Genomic DNA, 17146 nt, shown 5'->3' with positions numbered 1-17146 from the left:
AATTTCCAGTACTTCTAAAGTTGTATGAAGATCAGATATTGAATGTTTATTATTTATAAGATGATCAGACACATTAGAGAAACCTAATTTTTTACTTTTATAATATCCAGTGTTCATCAAATCTAGTTTTAAAGGATCTAGTGGTTTTACCTATTTAAATATGGTGACAACCATTACACTTTATTTTATAAATACCGCATAAATTGTGTAAATCATATGAAGCAGTACGTTTATTATTTTTTAAATGTTTTATTAAATGGTTATTTGTCTGGTTTGCAGGTTTAAATAAATTTTTATCATAAACCCTTGTTATGTTTTCAAAAATGTTATCAGTATATACATATTTTAAATATTTGTATACACTGCTATATTTAGCAGTTTGTTTTATAATATCTATTTCTTTATGTTAAATTAAAAAAAAAATTGGTTATAATCTTTAGTAAATTATATATACAAAAAACAAATGTCAAAAATTAACAATGATACATATTTAATACCAATAAATACCAGACAGAAAATTGACAATGTATAAAACATAACAATATTGTTGAAAACATAACAAGAGTTTATGATAAAAATCTATTGAGGATGACACAATCATAAAAGCTACTGTAGATAGCAGCACTTCTTTAGACGTTGATAATTCATAACATTCAACTGTGTACAATCACATAACTTTGGCTAGCTAGTCTACATAGATTTCTCTTTAATTTTTATTATTAATTTTAATTTACAATTAAAATTTTTGAATTTAAATAAAAAAATTAGTTTTATTTATGTTTTGATTTAAATGGGAAAGGATCTTTTGACTATTTTAAATCTCATGTATAATATACGGATTTTAATTTTAATGTGTAATTTGCAACGAACAATTTGAAAAATTATATAGCGACTGATGATGCGAGGTACTCACAAAAGCGCTCTTGCTTGGATTATGGAATAAGGTAAGTGTCATCCTATTTTATTTTATTTTATTAATTCTGTACCTGGGTTGATTAGATTAATATAAATACTATTTAATACATAATTTTTTTAAATACAATATTTTTTTATTGTTATATAATTTAATAATGCTTTGTGCTCCATATATATTTTTACTTCATTTGATTTGTTTGAAAATATTTGCACGTGCTATTTAGTTTTAAAAATTCATATTTGTTTCTTTCTATATTTTTTATTACACATAAAAAATTTTTTATGCCAGCATAATTTTCTTTAGACATGGGTTGTTGGTTGGTGTCATCTGAAAAAAGCATGTATTTCTTTTTTTAAAATTGCATGGTTTTGAGTATAAATTTTGATGATAAATTTATTATTTTATTGTGTATGTATAGTTTTATGTTTTCAGGTGTGTTTGTGTGCATATACTGAACATGGCCACTGTGGTATTTTAAATAAAGATGGGTCATTTATTAATGAAGCAAGTATTTACAGACTTGGACAGATAGCTCTTAGTTATGCAAAAGCAGGTATTTATCTTTCTATTTAAATATTAATACTAAGAAATTTTGTTTTTAAGACCAAAAAAAGTTAAAAGTGATAGATTGAGGAACCTCTTGAGGAGTACATGGTGAAGATTTAGTGTGAAAAAATTATATTCAGTGAACACTTTTTTGCAACTCTTGGCCAAATAAGTAGGGATACCGTGAGACCCCACAACCTCAACTAGGTTAAAGTTGCTTAATTACCAACTGAACTTCCTAGAAAATCCCAGCATAATTATAACGTTTAGTAAATGAAAAAAAGTTGGAAAATATTAAGAATATCTACTCCCCTTAGAAATAGTGTAATTAAATGCTTTCTCATCAAAACATTTCTAAGAACATTTACTATTAACGTAGATTGAAAATTGTTTTAAATTGTCTTTGATAATTTTTATTATATTTGATTTTATTATTTATATTTTAGCTAAATATTTTGAATTTGGATTAGCAATTTTCAATGACATTAGATTTCAAAAATTGTAATTTATCATAATATTTAAAAAATGTATTTTTCTTTGCATATGCATTTTTTATTCTCAAATCTCTGTGTCAGCAGAGAACCATGTCAAAACTGTTGATTGGTTTTGTTGTACTTATTTAAGTTTTTTTTTTTTTAAGAGATAAATTATTTTTACAAGATTGAATTATTTATTACATTTTTAATGATATATTTACATCTCATCATTCATAAATATAATTCTAAAGAGTTTAGACCATTTCAATTATTTGATTTTGAAATTATGCTCATAAAATTTTACGTTATAAAATGTATCGGATTATATTTCAATCATATTTTATTTAAATTTTGTTATTGTGTGACATATTTATTTTGAGCAACAATATGCGAATAATTTTTTACATATAGTTAAATGATATATGTTTAGATTTTTTATATAGGAACTAATTGACCTCTTTATAAATATAAAATTAGTTTATTCAATGTCAGTTCACCTATTTCAGTTTTACTCCATTCCTACCATACATTTTTGATCATCACTCTTCTGAAGATTATTTAAAAAATGAAGTTATCATTGTGTAAAGTGCCCATAAAATTCAAAGGTATGTTTAAAATGTTATAGTTCCCAACATTCTTTAAAATGTAAGTTTTAGCTAAATAAAATCTCGGATACATTGCATTTTAATATAATTTCAAAGCTAAAGAAAGAGAAAAAGTTTCTACGAAGTGTATTTGGAGATTTGAATTAACTATTTCTGCAAAAATGCTCAATTTTTTTCAAAACATTCCTAGTTACTGTTCTTAATTCTGATTCTAAATTTTCAAGATTGTATTTAAGTCATCATGTTTATTGTGAGTCCATCATTTAACAAAATATTGAGAAAGATTGATGAAGTTTTTTAAATTTTTTTTTCTTTTCTGTTAGGTTGTCATGTTGTAGCTCCTTCAGATATGATGGATGGAAGAGTTGGTGCTATTAAGCAGTTATTAACTCAAGCTGGTCTGGTGTCAAGAGTATGTGTATTGTCTTATGCTGTGAAATTTTCATCGACATTTTATGGTCCTTTTAGAGATGCAGCTAAATCAGCTCCAGCACATGGTGACCGTAAAGCATATCAACTTCCACCAGGCAGTTCAGGTCTAGCTACAAGAGCTGCGGTGAGTCAAGATATTTATTTTCCTCAGTACAAGCTGTTACCCAATTATAATTGTGTAGAAGAGATTAAATTAGTGGAGTATGAAAAATGTGAAACCTGACCAGATGAAAGACTGAGTTACCAACTACATCATGGAGGTTACAATGTAGGATTGATTCAAGAGACTTGTTGGTCTAGTATAAGTGGACAATTGTGAAACAATTCTAATAAAAAATTTAAAAACTTACTCACCTGAATGTATAAAAATTTTATTCCTGAAGTTCTTGTTGGTAAAACTATAAGTAGCAGCTACTTAATGTGTGGTGCCTAAACCTGTTTAAAGGGGTTAGGAGTACCCCTACGGTCTATTTGATTAATAGTAGTGTGATTGATTAAACATGTAGCATTTTTTCTAAATTTAATGTGTTTGTAAATTTTATATCAAACAAGCATGATGTTTGTACCTTTTATATGTTTTAGTTTACGTTTTGTACTTTCTGGTAGTATGAAGCTGAATGTAATTTGGTGCAGCATTTAATTTGTGTCTAGATTTTTGAGTTTCAGAGTTCATCCCATACTTTAATCAACAAGTCCTGGAGTAATTGATGTGACAGCTCCTTCAATCCTGTGTCTCAAGTCAGGTAGATCAATTGGTAACAGTGGCCAATACACTTGATCCTTTATACCCAAAGAAAAAAAATCACATAGGTCAGGTATATATATATCATGTGTTTCAAAATTAATATAGGGGTTTTAAAGCTATTTTATATTTCTCAAGTTTCATTTATTTTGATTAATTATACATGAAAGAAAGAGCAACTCAAACAGTTTTAGCTGTGCACAAGCTCATAAATTGTTTCCTTTACCCTCCGCTTGGAAGTACTAGTAGCAAAGATGGTAACCCCCCTCCCAACAGAAAGCATTTTGTGTTTTGCAGTTTGCAAAGTGTAAATCTGTAATTATCATTCAATTTGCCTTCTGTTTGAAGTTAAATTGTGATCCCCCGAGTGACAATACCATTTGTAGATAGAATAAACAATTTTAAATCATAGCTGTATTTGCAAATGGAAGTCTACATGATGACCAAGTGTGTCCGAAGATAATGGATGAACATGTAAGAGGAGTTTTTTGTGCATAATCCTAGAAAATCCATTAGGAAGGTTAGTCGCAAATTAGCAATTCCAGTAATGTCTATGTGAAAGGTTTTAAGGAAACATTTACAACTGCATCCGTATCATTTACAGTTGTTACAAGCTCTAAAACTTACAGATTATGGTTTGCAAGCTAGCTTTGCAAATAAAATGATGCACTGTGACGATGAAGACTTTCTTTATCATGTCATATTCGGTGACAAATCAACATTTCATGTTAATGGAAAAGTAAACATTCATAACTTGCATATCTAGGGATCAGAAAATCCTCACAAAATATTGCAGTGTGAACGAGACTCTGCAAAACTGAATGTATTTTGTGCCATATCCTGATTGCAAGTTTACGGGCTATTATTTTTCGTGGAAGCAAGTGTGTCTGGAATGAATTATGTTGATATACAACTATGGCTCTTTCCCCAACTGCAATATGAACCACAGAACTTTATTTGGCAACAAGACGGTGTGGTGCGCCTCCACACTGGCATAACACTGTATGCAATTGGTTGAATGGAATTCTTCCCAACCACTGGATTGGTCACCAGGACCCCATGTGATGGGGTCCTGGTGACCAAATTTTTTTTCTTTGGGAGTTTATAAAGGATCAAGTGTATGGGTCATAGTTTCCAGCTGATCTACCTGACTTAAGACTCAGGACTGAAGTAGCTGTGTCATCAATTATTCCAAACTTGCTGATTAAAGTGTGAAATCTACTCTCCTATCAGCTGGAAGTGTGCCATGTGACGACTGGTGCTCACATTGAACAGTTATATCAAAAACTGTTTAAGTTGCACTTTCATTTCATGTATAATTTATCAGTGTAAGTAAAAACTTAATAAATATTACATGACTTTAAAACCCTGTTACTCATTTTGAAACATACAGTATACATGTGTGTGTGGGGGGGGGGGGATGTACTTGTTAGCAGTATCATTCATGTTTTTATAATTGGAACTGATTTCTGAAAATCAAAATTTAAGTAATGAAAAGTTTGTTTAGTTTTAGTACTGATTTATTTTTAAGTTTTGAAGCTGTCTTTATCAATAAGATTTTAGTGTATGTAGTATTTGATGAATTAACTTTCTTTACTACTGCTTATGAAAAATCTAGTCATAATAATCTAATTATTCCAACTTTTTCTTATGTTTATTTACAGTTACGAGATGTGGCTGAAGGATGTGACATGTTGATGGTTAAACCTGGACTTGCTTATCTTGATATTGTTCATAAAACTAAATTAGCTCATCCAGCTCACCCATTGTTTGTTTATCAGGTAAAAATAATTTCCTTGATTAATTTGATTTTATATTACCCTTTTTTCATAATTTTATACAATTATGAATATTCCCCTAAGTAGAGGCAATTTATATAAAGTATTATTTCTTCACAGATGGGTTATATTAATTTATTGGTTTAATTTGTCTGCCCCATTATTTGTTACAGCTGTAGATGTTAGAGGTGTGTCAGGATTTCTTTCCTGAAAGTAATGATGTTCACTATAATCAGTCCTGTGGTGATAGAATGGAGTCAATTTCCTAGAGCTCACTTGCAGAGCTGAAAATCTGTATTTTAGTGATCTACACTTGCCAGTGAAAACAGTATGTTGAGCTCAGTGTCAGTGAAGAGAGTGTGAAACCACTTCACTCTCCTTAAGCCTGGCATGGTGCATGTTGCCTTGAGAATGGCTGTACTAGTTTCAAGAACAGTACAGCCATTATCAAGATCAGTACATGAGTTATCATGTCAGTTCCTACAATCTATTTGGTTATGCCACATGCAATCATGCATAAAATAAAATGATATTCTGAGTTTAAAAACCGGCAAGATTTATAATTTTGTTAGATGTTTAGATAAGAGGTAAAAAAAATTGTGATTGCAATATATTTAATAAATTTATTAGTGTGTAGCTAATTAATTGTTTTTTGTCATATTTGTGACAAAGTAGTTTTACTTGCAGATAACATCTAATATATTCATTTTGTAAATTGTATATGCATATAAGAAGTTGATAATTGCTGTCTTCTATATGAGAAGGTAGATTTGAAGAAGTGTCATTCAAGATGTACAATTTTTACAAAATATTTAGTATCTGAAATAAGATTCCTATTGAAAATTAACAGAATAATTAAAAAATGTTTCTCTTTCATTCAAAATTATATTAAAAAATAATAAATATAATTCTAATGTATTTAATAATTTATTTAAAGAAATAAGTACCTTTATTTTAAAGGTTATTTATTTTGATTATAACTGATCTCATAATTACAGTGATTGCTTGTCTTAGGAATAGAATATATTACATATATTTTTTTAAATTATTATATATTACTGAATCTGAGAAGATTTTTTTATATTTTTCAATCAAGAAATCAATCGTTGATCTATGTTTGTGTATAAAATCATTTTATTTAATGTAGTACAATAATACCAAGTATCATCATAGTTGTGCTTTCACCTCGTGAGTTAGTTTTGCTATTAAATAGTTTAAATGATTTATGTTATTACAATATGGATTTTATGAAATATGTATATGAAATACATCTTTGCGTACTGAAAAAATTTCAAGCTGTTAAATTTTATTTACAACATTAATTTTCTGTTGAGTACTATTTTTTATTATTTTAATCTCTATCTCATTCATTATTTAAATTAATTGTATTTGTCAAATAAACAGAGAATTTAGAGTTGCAGTTGGTTTATTGTTTTATGAAAGGAGTTAATGAATTATGTTTTTAAGTTACCATTTAATTTTGCTATTGATTTATAATCTGGAAACAGTTATTGCTTTTTTGTTTATTTTTTTATCTGTTATTTGTTTATATGTTAACAAATAAACATATTTATGTAAGACAACTAATGACATTAGTTGCCTTACATAACCTGATTGAAATTGAGTCTTGTGAAACGTGAAGTTCAAGTAATAGTTCATTTCTTAACAGCAAAAAACAAATTTGCTGCTAAAATGCACAAAGAAATATGATTTATAGAGTAGATGTTTTGTGTGAAGGTAAAGAAGTTTGGAAATGTTGTCCTTTATTATTAAATGAAATTTCCAAATTTTTAACATTCAGTAATGTAAAAAATTTTTATAGAAAGACTAGAAACTTTTACAGAAGTTTATGCATCTAGTGGGTGCCAAATATGTTGACAGGTGGGCACAAGGTTAAAGTCTTACTGCAGCTGAAAAATTGTTGCAGTGCTTTCAAAATAAAGAAGGTGAACTGTTTTATCACTTTGAGACTTGGATATTGTGTACACTACTGTTGAAACAAGGCTGCAGTTGATACAGTCCAGCATTCTTCATCTCCACCGCCTAGGAAATTTAAACAAGTATTTTCAGACAGGAAGGTTAGTCACTGTTTTTACTTCCTTATATGAAGTAAGGAAGTATTGTGATCGCAAAAAATTTCGATTTTCAGATTTCAATGGAAATATCCATTTTGACCATCCCTGAATTGATTTTGACTAGTTTTGGTGTGACATCTGTACATATGTATCTCGCATAACTTAAAAACGATGAGCCATAGGATGTTGAAATTTTGGATTTAGGACTGTTGTAACATCTAGTTGTGCTCCCTTTTTGATTGCAATCGACTGAACCAAAAGTGTCCAAAAAAGCTCAAAATCCAAACGTTTTTGGATTTTGGGCTTTTTCTTAACTACAGTAATAAGTCCTCATTGAGAGTTTTTCAACAATATATCATAAGTGGTACTTATTTTCATTGGTTCCAGAGTTATAGCCAAATAAAATTTTAATTAATGAAATATATGGATCTTAGAAGTGGAAGGCATATCAGTTTAAATCAGACTTCATCTCCTTTTTTTTAAATTTATTAATAATTATTAACCTTCAATTGTAAAAACATTGATGTACTATTCAGAACAAAAGACATAGGAACTTGTCTGATAGGATTTTATTTCTGTGCAACAATACTTGACTACTCACTGAAACAAAAACTTTACAGAATTAAAGTGACTTCGAAGTCATTGGTAAATATTCAAACATTCACCAATTAATTTTAAGCTCACACTTAGTGAATTTTTTATCCATTAAAAACAGTGGCTTGCATTGCAGATATTTAAAAATTATGAACTGAAAGATGAAGTAATTAACTGGTTTAAATTGCTGGCAAGAAAATGTTTAGAAAGCAGAATAATGCAAGTGGTACTTTTATTTTTAAGAAGTCTTTATGTTGTCTTTAAGAAGTAGCTCATTTTTTTGTATCAAAACTGTCCTTAATTTTAAAAAAATCTCACACAAACACTCGTGTATCTATATATCTAAATATATATATATATATATATATTGTATTTTTATAATCAAACACCAACTTGAACAACCTAAGTACAAAATTAAAAGTAAATGAAATGTCACTTATCTTATTTTCTTTTTTTCTTTTCTTTATTCCAATAACACTTTTGTGGGATCCCATATCATCAGTTGTATATAAATTATATAAAATTACATATCAAACATAACAATTTTTTTAGAATAAAAATTGAAATTATATACACAAAAATCATATATACAATACATAAAGTCAATTAAATAAAATAACTACATATATATAAATATGATGTCAATTAAAAATTAAAATAAAATAATTAGAAAATTTATACCATGTAAACTGACCAGTTACATTACTCTATTGATATTAGAAAAATTATTTTATATATATATATATTTACGAAAGTCTACCTGTGAACACAACAAATTAGCAAACTTAATATAAACTTACTAATTTTTATTAAAAAAGTTTTTGAATCCTTGAATTCATCGTCAGTCATAAAAAAGAATATAATTTAAAGCCAACAAATCCAGGTTGCAGCTTACAAATATCTTTTTCAATAGTATTTTTTCTAAAACCTTTAATGTGGATCCTGGTTGTGATAGGTAATTTATAACTAAAATTTAAATAAATTCTACTCTTTACTCAGTTAAAAATCATATGAAATATTTTAAATGTTTAAAACATTTGCAGGTATCAGGAGAGTATGCCATGATTTATCATGCTGCTAAGGCTGGTAGTTTTGATTTACGGGTTGCTCTTCAAGAAACACTGACTTCTTTCCGAAGAGCTGGTAAGCAAAATATCTCCTCTATTCCTACCTAATTGTCTTTGTGATTGCTTTTTTCTCTTTTTTTGTGAGTAATATATTGTTATTTTATAAGGTTATGTTGTGTTATCCTTTTACACTATCCTTTATTATCATTTATCAGGACTGTTCAAATTACTGATTTTTTTTTTTATAGCATCAAACTTAATTAGCTCTTATATTATGAACTGATATTACATATTGTGTTGTATTATTCTTAAAAGTTGAAGGCAACCTCTTTAACTTATTAGTCTCCATTCTAACTTCTTTGAATGGTCATACTCTTTCCATTGTGAACTGTTAATGTTTAACACAATTATCCTCTGAAGACTTTAAATCTAATTAAATTAAATTTTTATTGTAAATATTAAATATTTTATATTAAATATTTTAAATTTTGACATATAGAATTTTATGCTGACATTTAGACACCAAATATTAAAGAATTGAATGCTTTAGTTATTAATTAATGTAGTTTTTATTTTGTAATTTTTTGTATCATGTATTTTTCATTTTATTTTTTGTAAAATTTGGATAACCCATACAAAAAACACTACTCATTTGAAAAAAAAAACTGCTCACCACAAACAACGAAGCTGAAAAATAAATAAGAAAAGGAATGGAGAAAAACAACATAAAGAGATCTCTACGAAACATAATTTAAGGCTATCTGGAATAATAGAAAACATTTATTATGTTTTACCCTATGTTTCTGAATTTATTTTATGATTTATTTTTCTGATAGGCTGTTTATGTATATACAGAATGTTTCACAAAATTCTTCCAGGACTTTCATAATCTATTCGACTCATGAAAAGGTATGAATCTTTTCCACTATTTTCATAAATATGTTTATTTTATATGAATAAACATATGTCCTAAAATATTCATTTTTCGAGTTACGGCTAGTAAAAAATTTCCCTCGGATTTCAGCTACCCCGGTTGTGCTGAAATTTTTAGGATGTTAATTAAAGAGAAGAATGAGTGATTTGTTAAGATTTTTGACCTGAAAAATAAAAAAAAGAAGTCCCAGAACCATATTTGCAGTAGTTTTTGATAAATCTGTGATGGAAACAATAAATTGGGGTAAAATATCCGGGTTTTTTTATGTTTGATGTACAATAACCTTATTAAATGGGTAATAAACAAAATGGGTTTTAAACAAAACTTGTAGAGAATTTAATTCTGAACAAAATGTAATATAAGTTGAATAAAACAAAGAAAAGTTAAAAAAATTTGAATTTTATTTAGAAAATTACACTATACCAATCTCTAAACTTTTTTGATGTACCATAAAATGAAAATAAATATAAGTTACCCTCCATATAATATATATATATATATATATATATATATATATATACACACAAGTTCTGTTCAGAAAATAACTGAACATTTTTAATTACTCAACAATGGAAATATCTAGTGTTATGCAGTTGGCAGCATTGTGTTCCACATAACCTCCTCTGCAACCACATGTTCTTGGATTGTTGATATCTCGTTTAGTTTTCGTGCTATTGTTATTTGAGTGCAACATGTTTAATTGTTAGTAGCGATTTTTGTGATGTGCAATTTCAGGAATGATATAACAAAATTTTGCGTGAAACTGAGAAAATGTTTCACAGAAACATTTCAACTTTTGAAACAAGCTTAGGGAGATAATGTTCTGGCTTGTATGCAATTTTACAAATGTTTTTCACAATTTAAAAGTGGTTGTCAGTAATTGAAGATGACCCTTGACCAGGAAGGCCTTCGACTTCAACTGATGATGCCCACGTTCATAATATCAACGATCTGGTGTGTGCAAATCTCCCGATTAATTGTCAGAGAACTTGCAGAAGAGGTTAGCATCTCGATTGGATCATGCCATGACATTTTGACTGAAAAATTGAACATGCATCGAGTTGCAGCAAAGTTTGTTCCTTGTTTGATGACCGAACAACAGAAAAAACATGCAGTGGACGTATGTCAGTAACTTCTTGAAGAACCCAATGACGATGAAACATTCATGCAAATACATGCACAATTCATGCATGCACTGGATAGTTTATAACATTTGTTATAAACTGGTACATATAATGCACTTTGGTCTAGTGTATTGTTTCTAAATAAAATTTGAATTTTTCTAACTTTATTTGTTTTATTCAACTTTTCTTAAACCATTTTGTTTAAAATTAAAAATCTCTACAAGTTTTGTTTAAAAGTTTTATGTGTTCATTACATATTTAACAAAGTTATTGTACATCAAACATAAAAAAACATGGTTTTTTACCCCAGATTTATCAAAAATTACTGCAGATATGTTCTGGAACCTATTTTGTTTGAATTTCCAGGTCAAAAACCATAAGAAATCACTAATGTTGGCCCCTTAATTAATGTCCTAAAAATTTCTGTACGACCAACTTTTTTATTTAAATTTTTTGTTTGTGAACCTTATTGCAACTGGCAATAAGGATCAATAATTGGCAATAAGGATTAATCGCTTCGCTTTTAACTCTGCTGGATTCAACTAGTCAGGCAGTCTTGTAATGAGATCGTAATGAAATTTTTCAGGATAGCTGAAATCCAAGTGAAATCTTTCGCTAGCTGTTAACTCACAAACGAAAAAGTTTAGGCTATATATTCATATATGAACCCTTTTCCATTATTTTCATAAGTAGAATAGGTTATGAAAATCCTGGAAGAACTTCATGATTATTTATATATATATGCATATACATATACACTGTTTGATTTCAGTATTTGTTTGTATTACTGTTTGTGGTACAAACAGTTGAAAAAGAAAGCTTATCAAGAACTGTTAAGTGGACAGAAGGATATAAAAAGGAGATAACTTTAATGGTTAAAGACTAAACTTAAACATTTTGTGTAATGTAAATAAGGCACTTCAGAGAGGAACATAAGTACTTTTGAAAACTCCACAATTTGCAACAATAGGTTATATTACTGAAAAAAGACATATATTTTTATCAGGTCTATCTTCCTATTGGTCTGTAATACTGATAAACATAATTTTTGTTTCTAAGTTGCAATACATGATTTTAATCTGTTTTTGATGCTGAAAACGAATATGAACTTAGAATCTTTCTATCAACCACCATTTTTGAAAAATTTTAAAATTTTAATTAAAGAATCTTTTTATTTTTCAATGTATAGTTAGCATTTTAAGCTCTTATATTGTATTTTATTAGCTCATTTTTTATTTAACATAATTTCTTTATTAACATAATTAGTAAGCTATAAATAAACAATACTAGACAAAGAATTAAATCATATCATAGTCACATATTATGACATCATATCTAATACTGAAGAGTGAGTCTTCATGGACAAGATTAATCAAGTCTGTGCAACTCAAAACATGTAGCCGAAAACACAGCTGTGTTATTTGTATTAAGCACTGGATTTAGGAATGAATTAAATTTGTTCAGTCTTATTTCTGTATTAAGTTTGTTACACTGCAGTGTCATAAATTGTGTAAATGATGTGGATGCCTTTTGTTATGTATGTGGTGAGTTTACTGTAAAATCAAATAGAAAAAAATTACACCTTTAATTAAAAAAAGCATATCATTTGTACTTTCAGTGTAAAATTGGTGATCAAGATAAGACATGGGCTTCTCATATGGTATGCACTAACTGTTCTGTATATTTAAGAGGATGGATGAAAGGTTCATGGATGGCTTTGCCATTTGGTGTACCTATGGTTTGGCGTGAACCAAAGGATCATGTAACAGATTGTTACTTTTGTTTAACAAGTGTATCTGGAATTTCTAAAAAATCTAAACATACTGTAAAATATCCTTCATTGCAATCTGCAATCAGGCCTGTACCTCACAATGAAATTATTCCAGTTCCTGAGCCATCTGTGAATGTATGTTTTGAAAGCAGCGATGAAGAATCAGGCAGTAATGAAGAAGACAACAATGATTTTGATTTTAAATTATTTTCCAATAAGCCACATCTTATGTCTCAAGGTGAATTAAATGACTTAGTTAGGGATTTAAATTTATCAAAAAATTAAGGTTAACTGTTAGGATCAAGACTACTAGGTTGGAATTTACTTCAAAAAAAATGAAAAAAATTTGGGTTTTCCAAAAAACCAAAAACAAACTTTCTCAGTACTTTATTGATGAAAATAATTTGGTTTATTGCACAAATATTGATGAGCTTATGTTGCACTTAGGACAAGTTCATAAACCTGAGGACTGGTGCCTTTTCATAGATTAGTCCAAGTATAGTTTAAAAGTGGTTCTACTACACAACAGTAACAAATATCCTTCAATGCCAATCGCGTATGGCATTAATCTGAAAGAGACATACGATGTGTTGAAAGACATTTTGGGAAAAATAAATTGTAAAAAACATAGCTGCTGATTTGAAAGTTATAGCTATTTTGTTAGGCATGCAGTTAGGCTATACTAAGTACATGTGTTTTCTTTGCGAATGGGACAGCCAAGCTAGGGATAAACACTATGTTACCAAAGAGTGGAAGAAACAAGACAACTTAACTCCAAATGAGAAAAATATTATTCATGAGTCCTTAGTTAAACACAAAAAAATATTTTTACCCCCTCTCCACATCAAGCAAGGGACTAATGAAAAATTCTGTAAAACCAATGAAGAAGAATAGTCCCAGATTTTTGTACATCAGGCAGAATTTCCAAATGTAATTGAGGGAAAAATTAAAGAAGGAATACTTGTTGGTCCTCAAATAAGAGAGTTGGCAAAGAAGATGTATTTAACTCAACGTTAAATGTAGAAAGTGCAGCTTGGGCTTCATTTAAAGACATTTGCAAAAATTTTCTTTGCAAACAAAAATCCGACAATTACCACTATATTATTAAACAACTTCATACTTCATACAGAGCTATGGGATGTAATATGTATTTGAAAATACATTTCCTCCACTCATATCTGGATTTTTTCCTGGACAACCTTAGAGACAAAGTGATGAACACGGTCAATGTTTCCACCAAGACATTTCGGTGATGGAAAGCCGTTATAAAAGGAAATGGCATACATATGGTCTATCAGTGTAATCATTCTTTTTGTCATTTTTAATTTAATGCAAATTACTGTACACTCTGGTGTTTTACAAAACATGTTTAAAAGTAGTAGTATATTTTCAGGTGCTGACTGCATTGTTTCCTACTTCACTCCACAAATTTTGCAGTGGATTTCCTCCGGTGAATGGCAACAATACAAATAAATTACATTCATTTTAATATGTCTACCACTTGATTGTAGTAAGATGGTGAAGGGCTTGTTTTACATGGACATGGTCTTGTTACATGACATCATTAGTATAAAAGTCATTTAATTTATTGAACAAAAGTTTTAATGTTTTCTTTAATAAAGTGATAATTTAAATAGTATTACTTTTTTACATTGTCATTATTTATAGTATTTTTTCTTCTAGTTTTTGTAGAAAAATAATAAAAGTTATTTTATTTGTTATACTATGTGTTTACATCTTTATTTTCTCCTCATTTCCTTTCCCTACAATTCAGATTTTATTTTATTCAGCATAACCAATATGAAATATTTACAGATTATTATTTATTCAATTCATATAAATATTATTTATAGTAAATTATTGCAGATTCAGCGTAGCAGATATTTTTTTTACTCTATTCTGTTTTATACATAATGCATGATTTTTTCCATTCAGGTTGTAAGACTCAGTGTTATTTAAATGACGTATTTAATTTTTAAATACTCTTATAAATGTTCACTTTTTTTTGCTCCTGTTTAAATATTGGAACTTTAATTTTCATTTAATGTAGAACTTTTAAATTGAAAGATCTTCGGCTTCGGTTGGATTCACTCAGCTCCTAATGATTCAGAGGCTCTTCACAGTTCACACAGCTCCTTTCAGATGCACTCAGCTCTTTAACATCACACAGCTCCTTTTGGATGCACTCGGTTCCTGACAATTCAGCAGCTCCATATACAGCATATAAGCTAGCTCATCACTTCATTCAGACAGTCCTATTCCAATCTTCTACGAGTCTACTACAGGTCTCATTAAATGATATTACATACAATAAATTTATATAAAGTTAGTAATGTTATACATATGAATATATTTACAATTACAGTAAAAATAATTATAATCACAAGATCATAAAGACGTAATTTATTTAAAGAATCAGCACTAATTTTCTACATACACTCAAGTATTTTTAGGTATAATTATACTGATATAATTGATCAATTCCAGTGACTAGTTCCACTGGACACATCATTTAACTTGTTTACTTGTGCTAGTATCTGGCACCTATAGCAATATTCAGCAAACAACTAATTGTGGTACAACCTTCATGATGCTAGCAAATGATACATTTTTTTTTTTTTTGAGGGCGAAAAACGCTTGTGCGTTATCATCGCCCGGATCCTTTTTTTATATAGAAAATTAAATGTTTTAATACTATTCTAAAAGATGAATAAAACTTACAGCTAATATCAAAGGTAAAAACTAATATAAAATCAAAATAAATAGAATTTTACAAAGTCCAATTCTTGGATAACAAAAGATTAAAAAAAACTAAAAACCATAAAAGATTTAATATAAAACTTAAAACTAAAATAACAAAATTAAATAAAACTTAGAACTAACACAAATTATATAATTAAAACTAGGTTAAAAATAAAAATTAAAAAGTTGAAATAAAACTTAAAACTAACATTACTAAAATCTTACAGCTAATATCACAGACAGTCTTTAAAATATTAAAAAAAAAAAAGAAAAAAAAAATAACTATATAAAATTTAACAAATTCCGATAAGGAGTGTAAAAGGCTCCTAATCGGATAAAAAAAATCAAAAACTCAGAAAAAACTTATTTAAAAACTAAAAGCATTAAAAAATATAAGCAACAATATTACATTTTTTGCATTAACCCAGCACTACGCAGAAATAATAACATCCGGGTTAAAATTTCATTATCATTGCACAAGACACCACGGATGTTTCTAGGTAGATTAAATTTACGACGCAACGCCGTAATTGCAACATATGCAATCCACGAGTATAAGGTGCACAGTCATGGGGCAGTTGCATCGTGCGCATAGGGGTGCTTGTCCTCTTGTCATCAGGTAATCGTGTGTGACCCTCGTGTGTCCTATCCGCAATCGACAGAGAACTACTTCCTCACGCCGGGGTTTTCTGTATGAAGAGTCCCATGGTAACACAGAATTTTTAATCCGAGGGAGTTTATTTTCAACGGTAGCCGTCCAGTCACCTTCCCACCTTGCTCTTAGTGATTGTTTTGCATAGTTAATGAAATCAGAAGTAGCAACTCCGGTGGTGAAAGGAGGCTGGTTACATGCTTCTTTGGCAGCGGAATCTGCATGTTCATTACCTAGAATCCCTACGTGGCTAGGGACCCAGCAAAAACTTACTTCTGTGTTGCGATTATTCAACTCAGCGATTGCGTTGTAAATTTCAATGACGATAGGATGTTTGGAATAAAAGTTTTTTAAGGCTTGGAGAGCACTACACGAGTCACTGCAAATAAGAATTTTTCTATATTTAGGGTTAATGATGTTTAGAGCCTTATTTATAGCGTATAGTTCAGCGGTAAACACACTCGTAATACCGGGTAGACCAAACATATAAGTTCTTTCATAGACAACAAATGCACAGCCAACTGTATCGTTTTGTTTCGATCCATCAGTATATACAACCGCGTCTGGTTTCATCTTGGAGAGAACATACTGAAACATTTGCTGGAAGACAATAGGTAGTGTTGATTGTTTATTGTATGTCATAAGGTCAAAATTAAAATTTATAAGGTTTATTCTCCATGGAGGATATGAGC

At 29.0% G+C, this 17146-nt stretch overlaps 1 protein-coding gene across 1 annotated transcript in view; it reads left to right on the top strand.

The window, feature by feature from the left end:
* Nucleotides 1-14781, top strand: part of Pbgs (Porphobilinogen synthase) — a 32940-nt gene extending 18159 nt beyond the window's left edge. Inside the window, exons 4-8 of the mRNA XM_075370445.1 lie at nt 1349-1469; nt 2867-3099; nt 5382-5498; nt 9208-9307; nt 14454-14781. Coding sequence (XP_075226560.1) covers nt 1349-1469; nt 2867-3099; nt 5382-5498; nt 9208-9307; nt 14454-14533 — 651 coding nt within the window. The 3' untranslated portion in view covers nt 14534-14781. The remainder of the gene's footprint in view (nt 1-1348; nt 1470-2866; nt 3100-5381; nt 5499-9207; nt 9308-14453) is intronic.
* The last annotated feature ends 2365 nt before the right edge of the window (nt 14782-17146 follow it).

The sequence above is a fragment of the Lycorma delicatula genome, chromosome 7 (genome assembly GCF_047948215.1).
Source record: "Lycorma delicatula isolate Av1 chromosome 7, ASM4794821v1, whole genome shotgun sequence".
Classification (NCBI taxonomy): Eukaryota; Metazoa; Arthropoda; class Insecta; order Hemiptera; family Fulgoridae; genus Lycorma; species Lycorma delicatula.
This window is presented reverse-complemented; position numbering and strand designations above follow the sequence as displayed.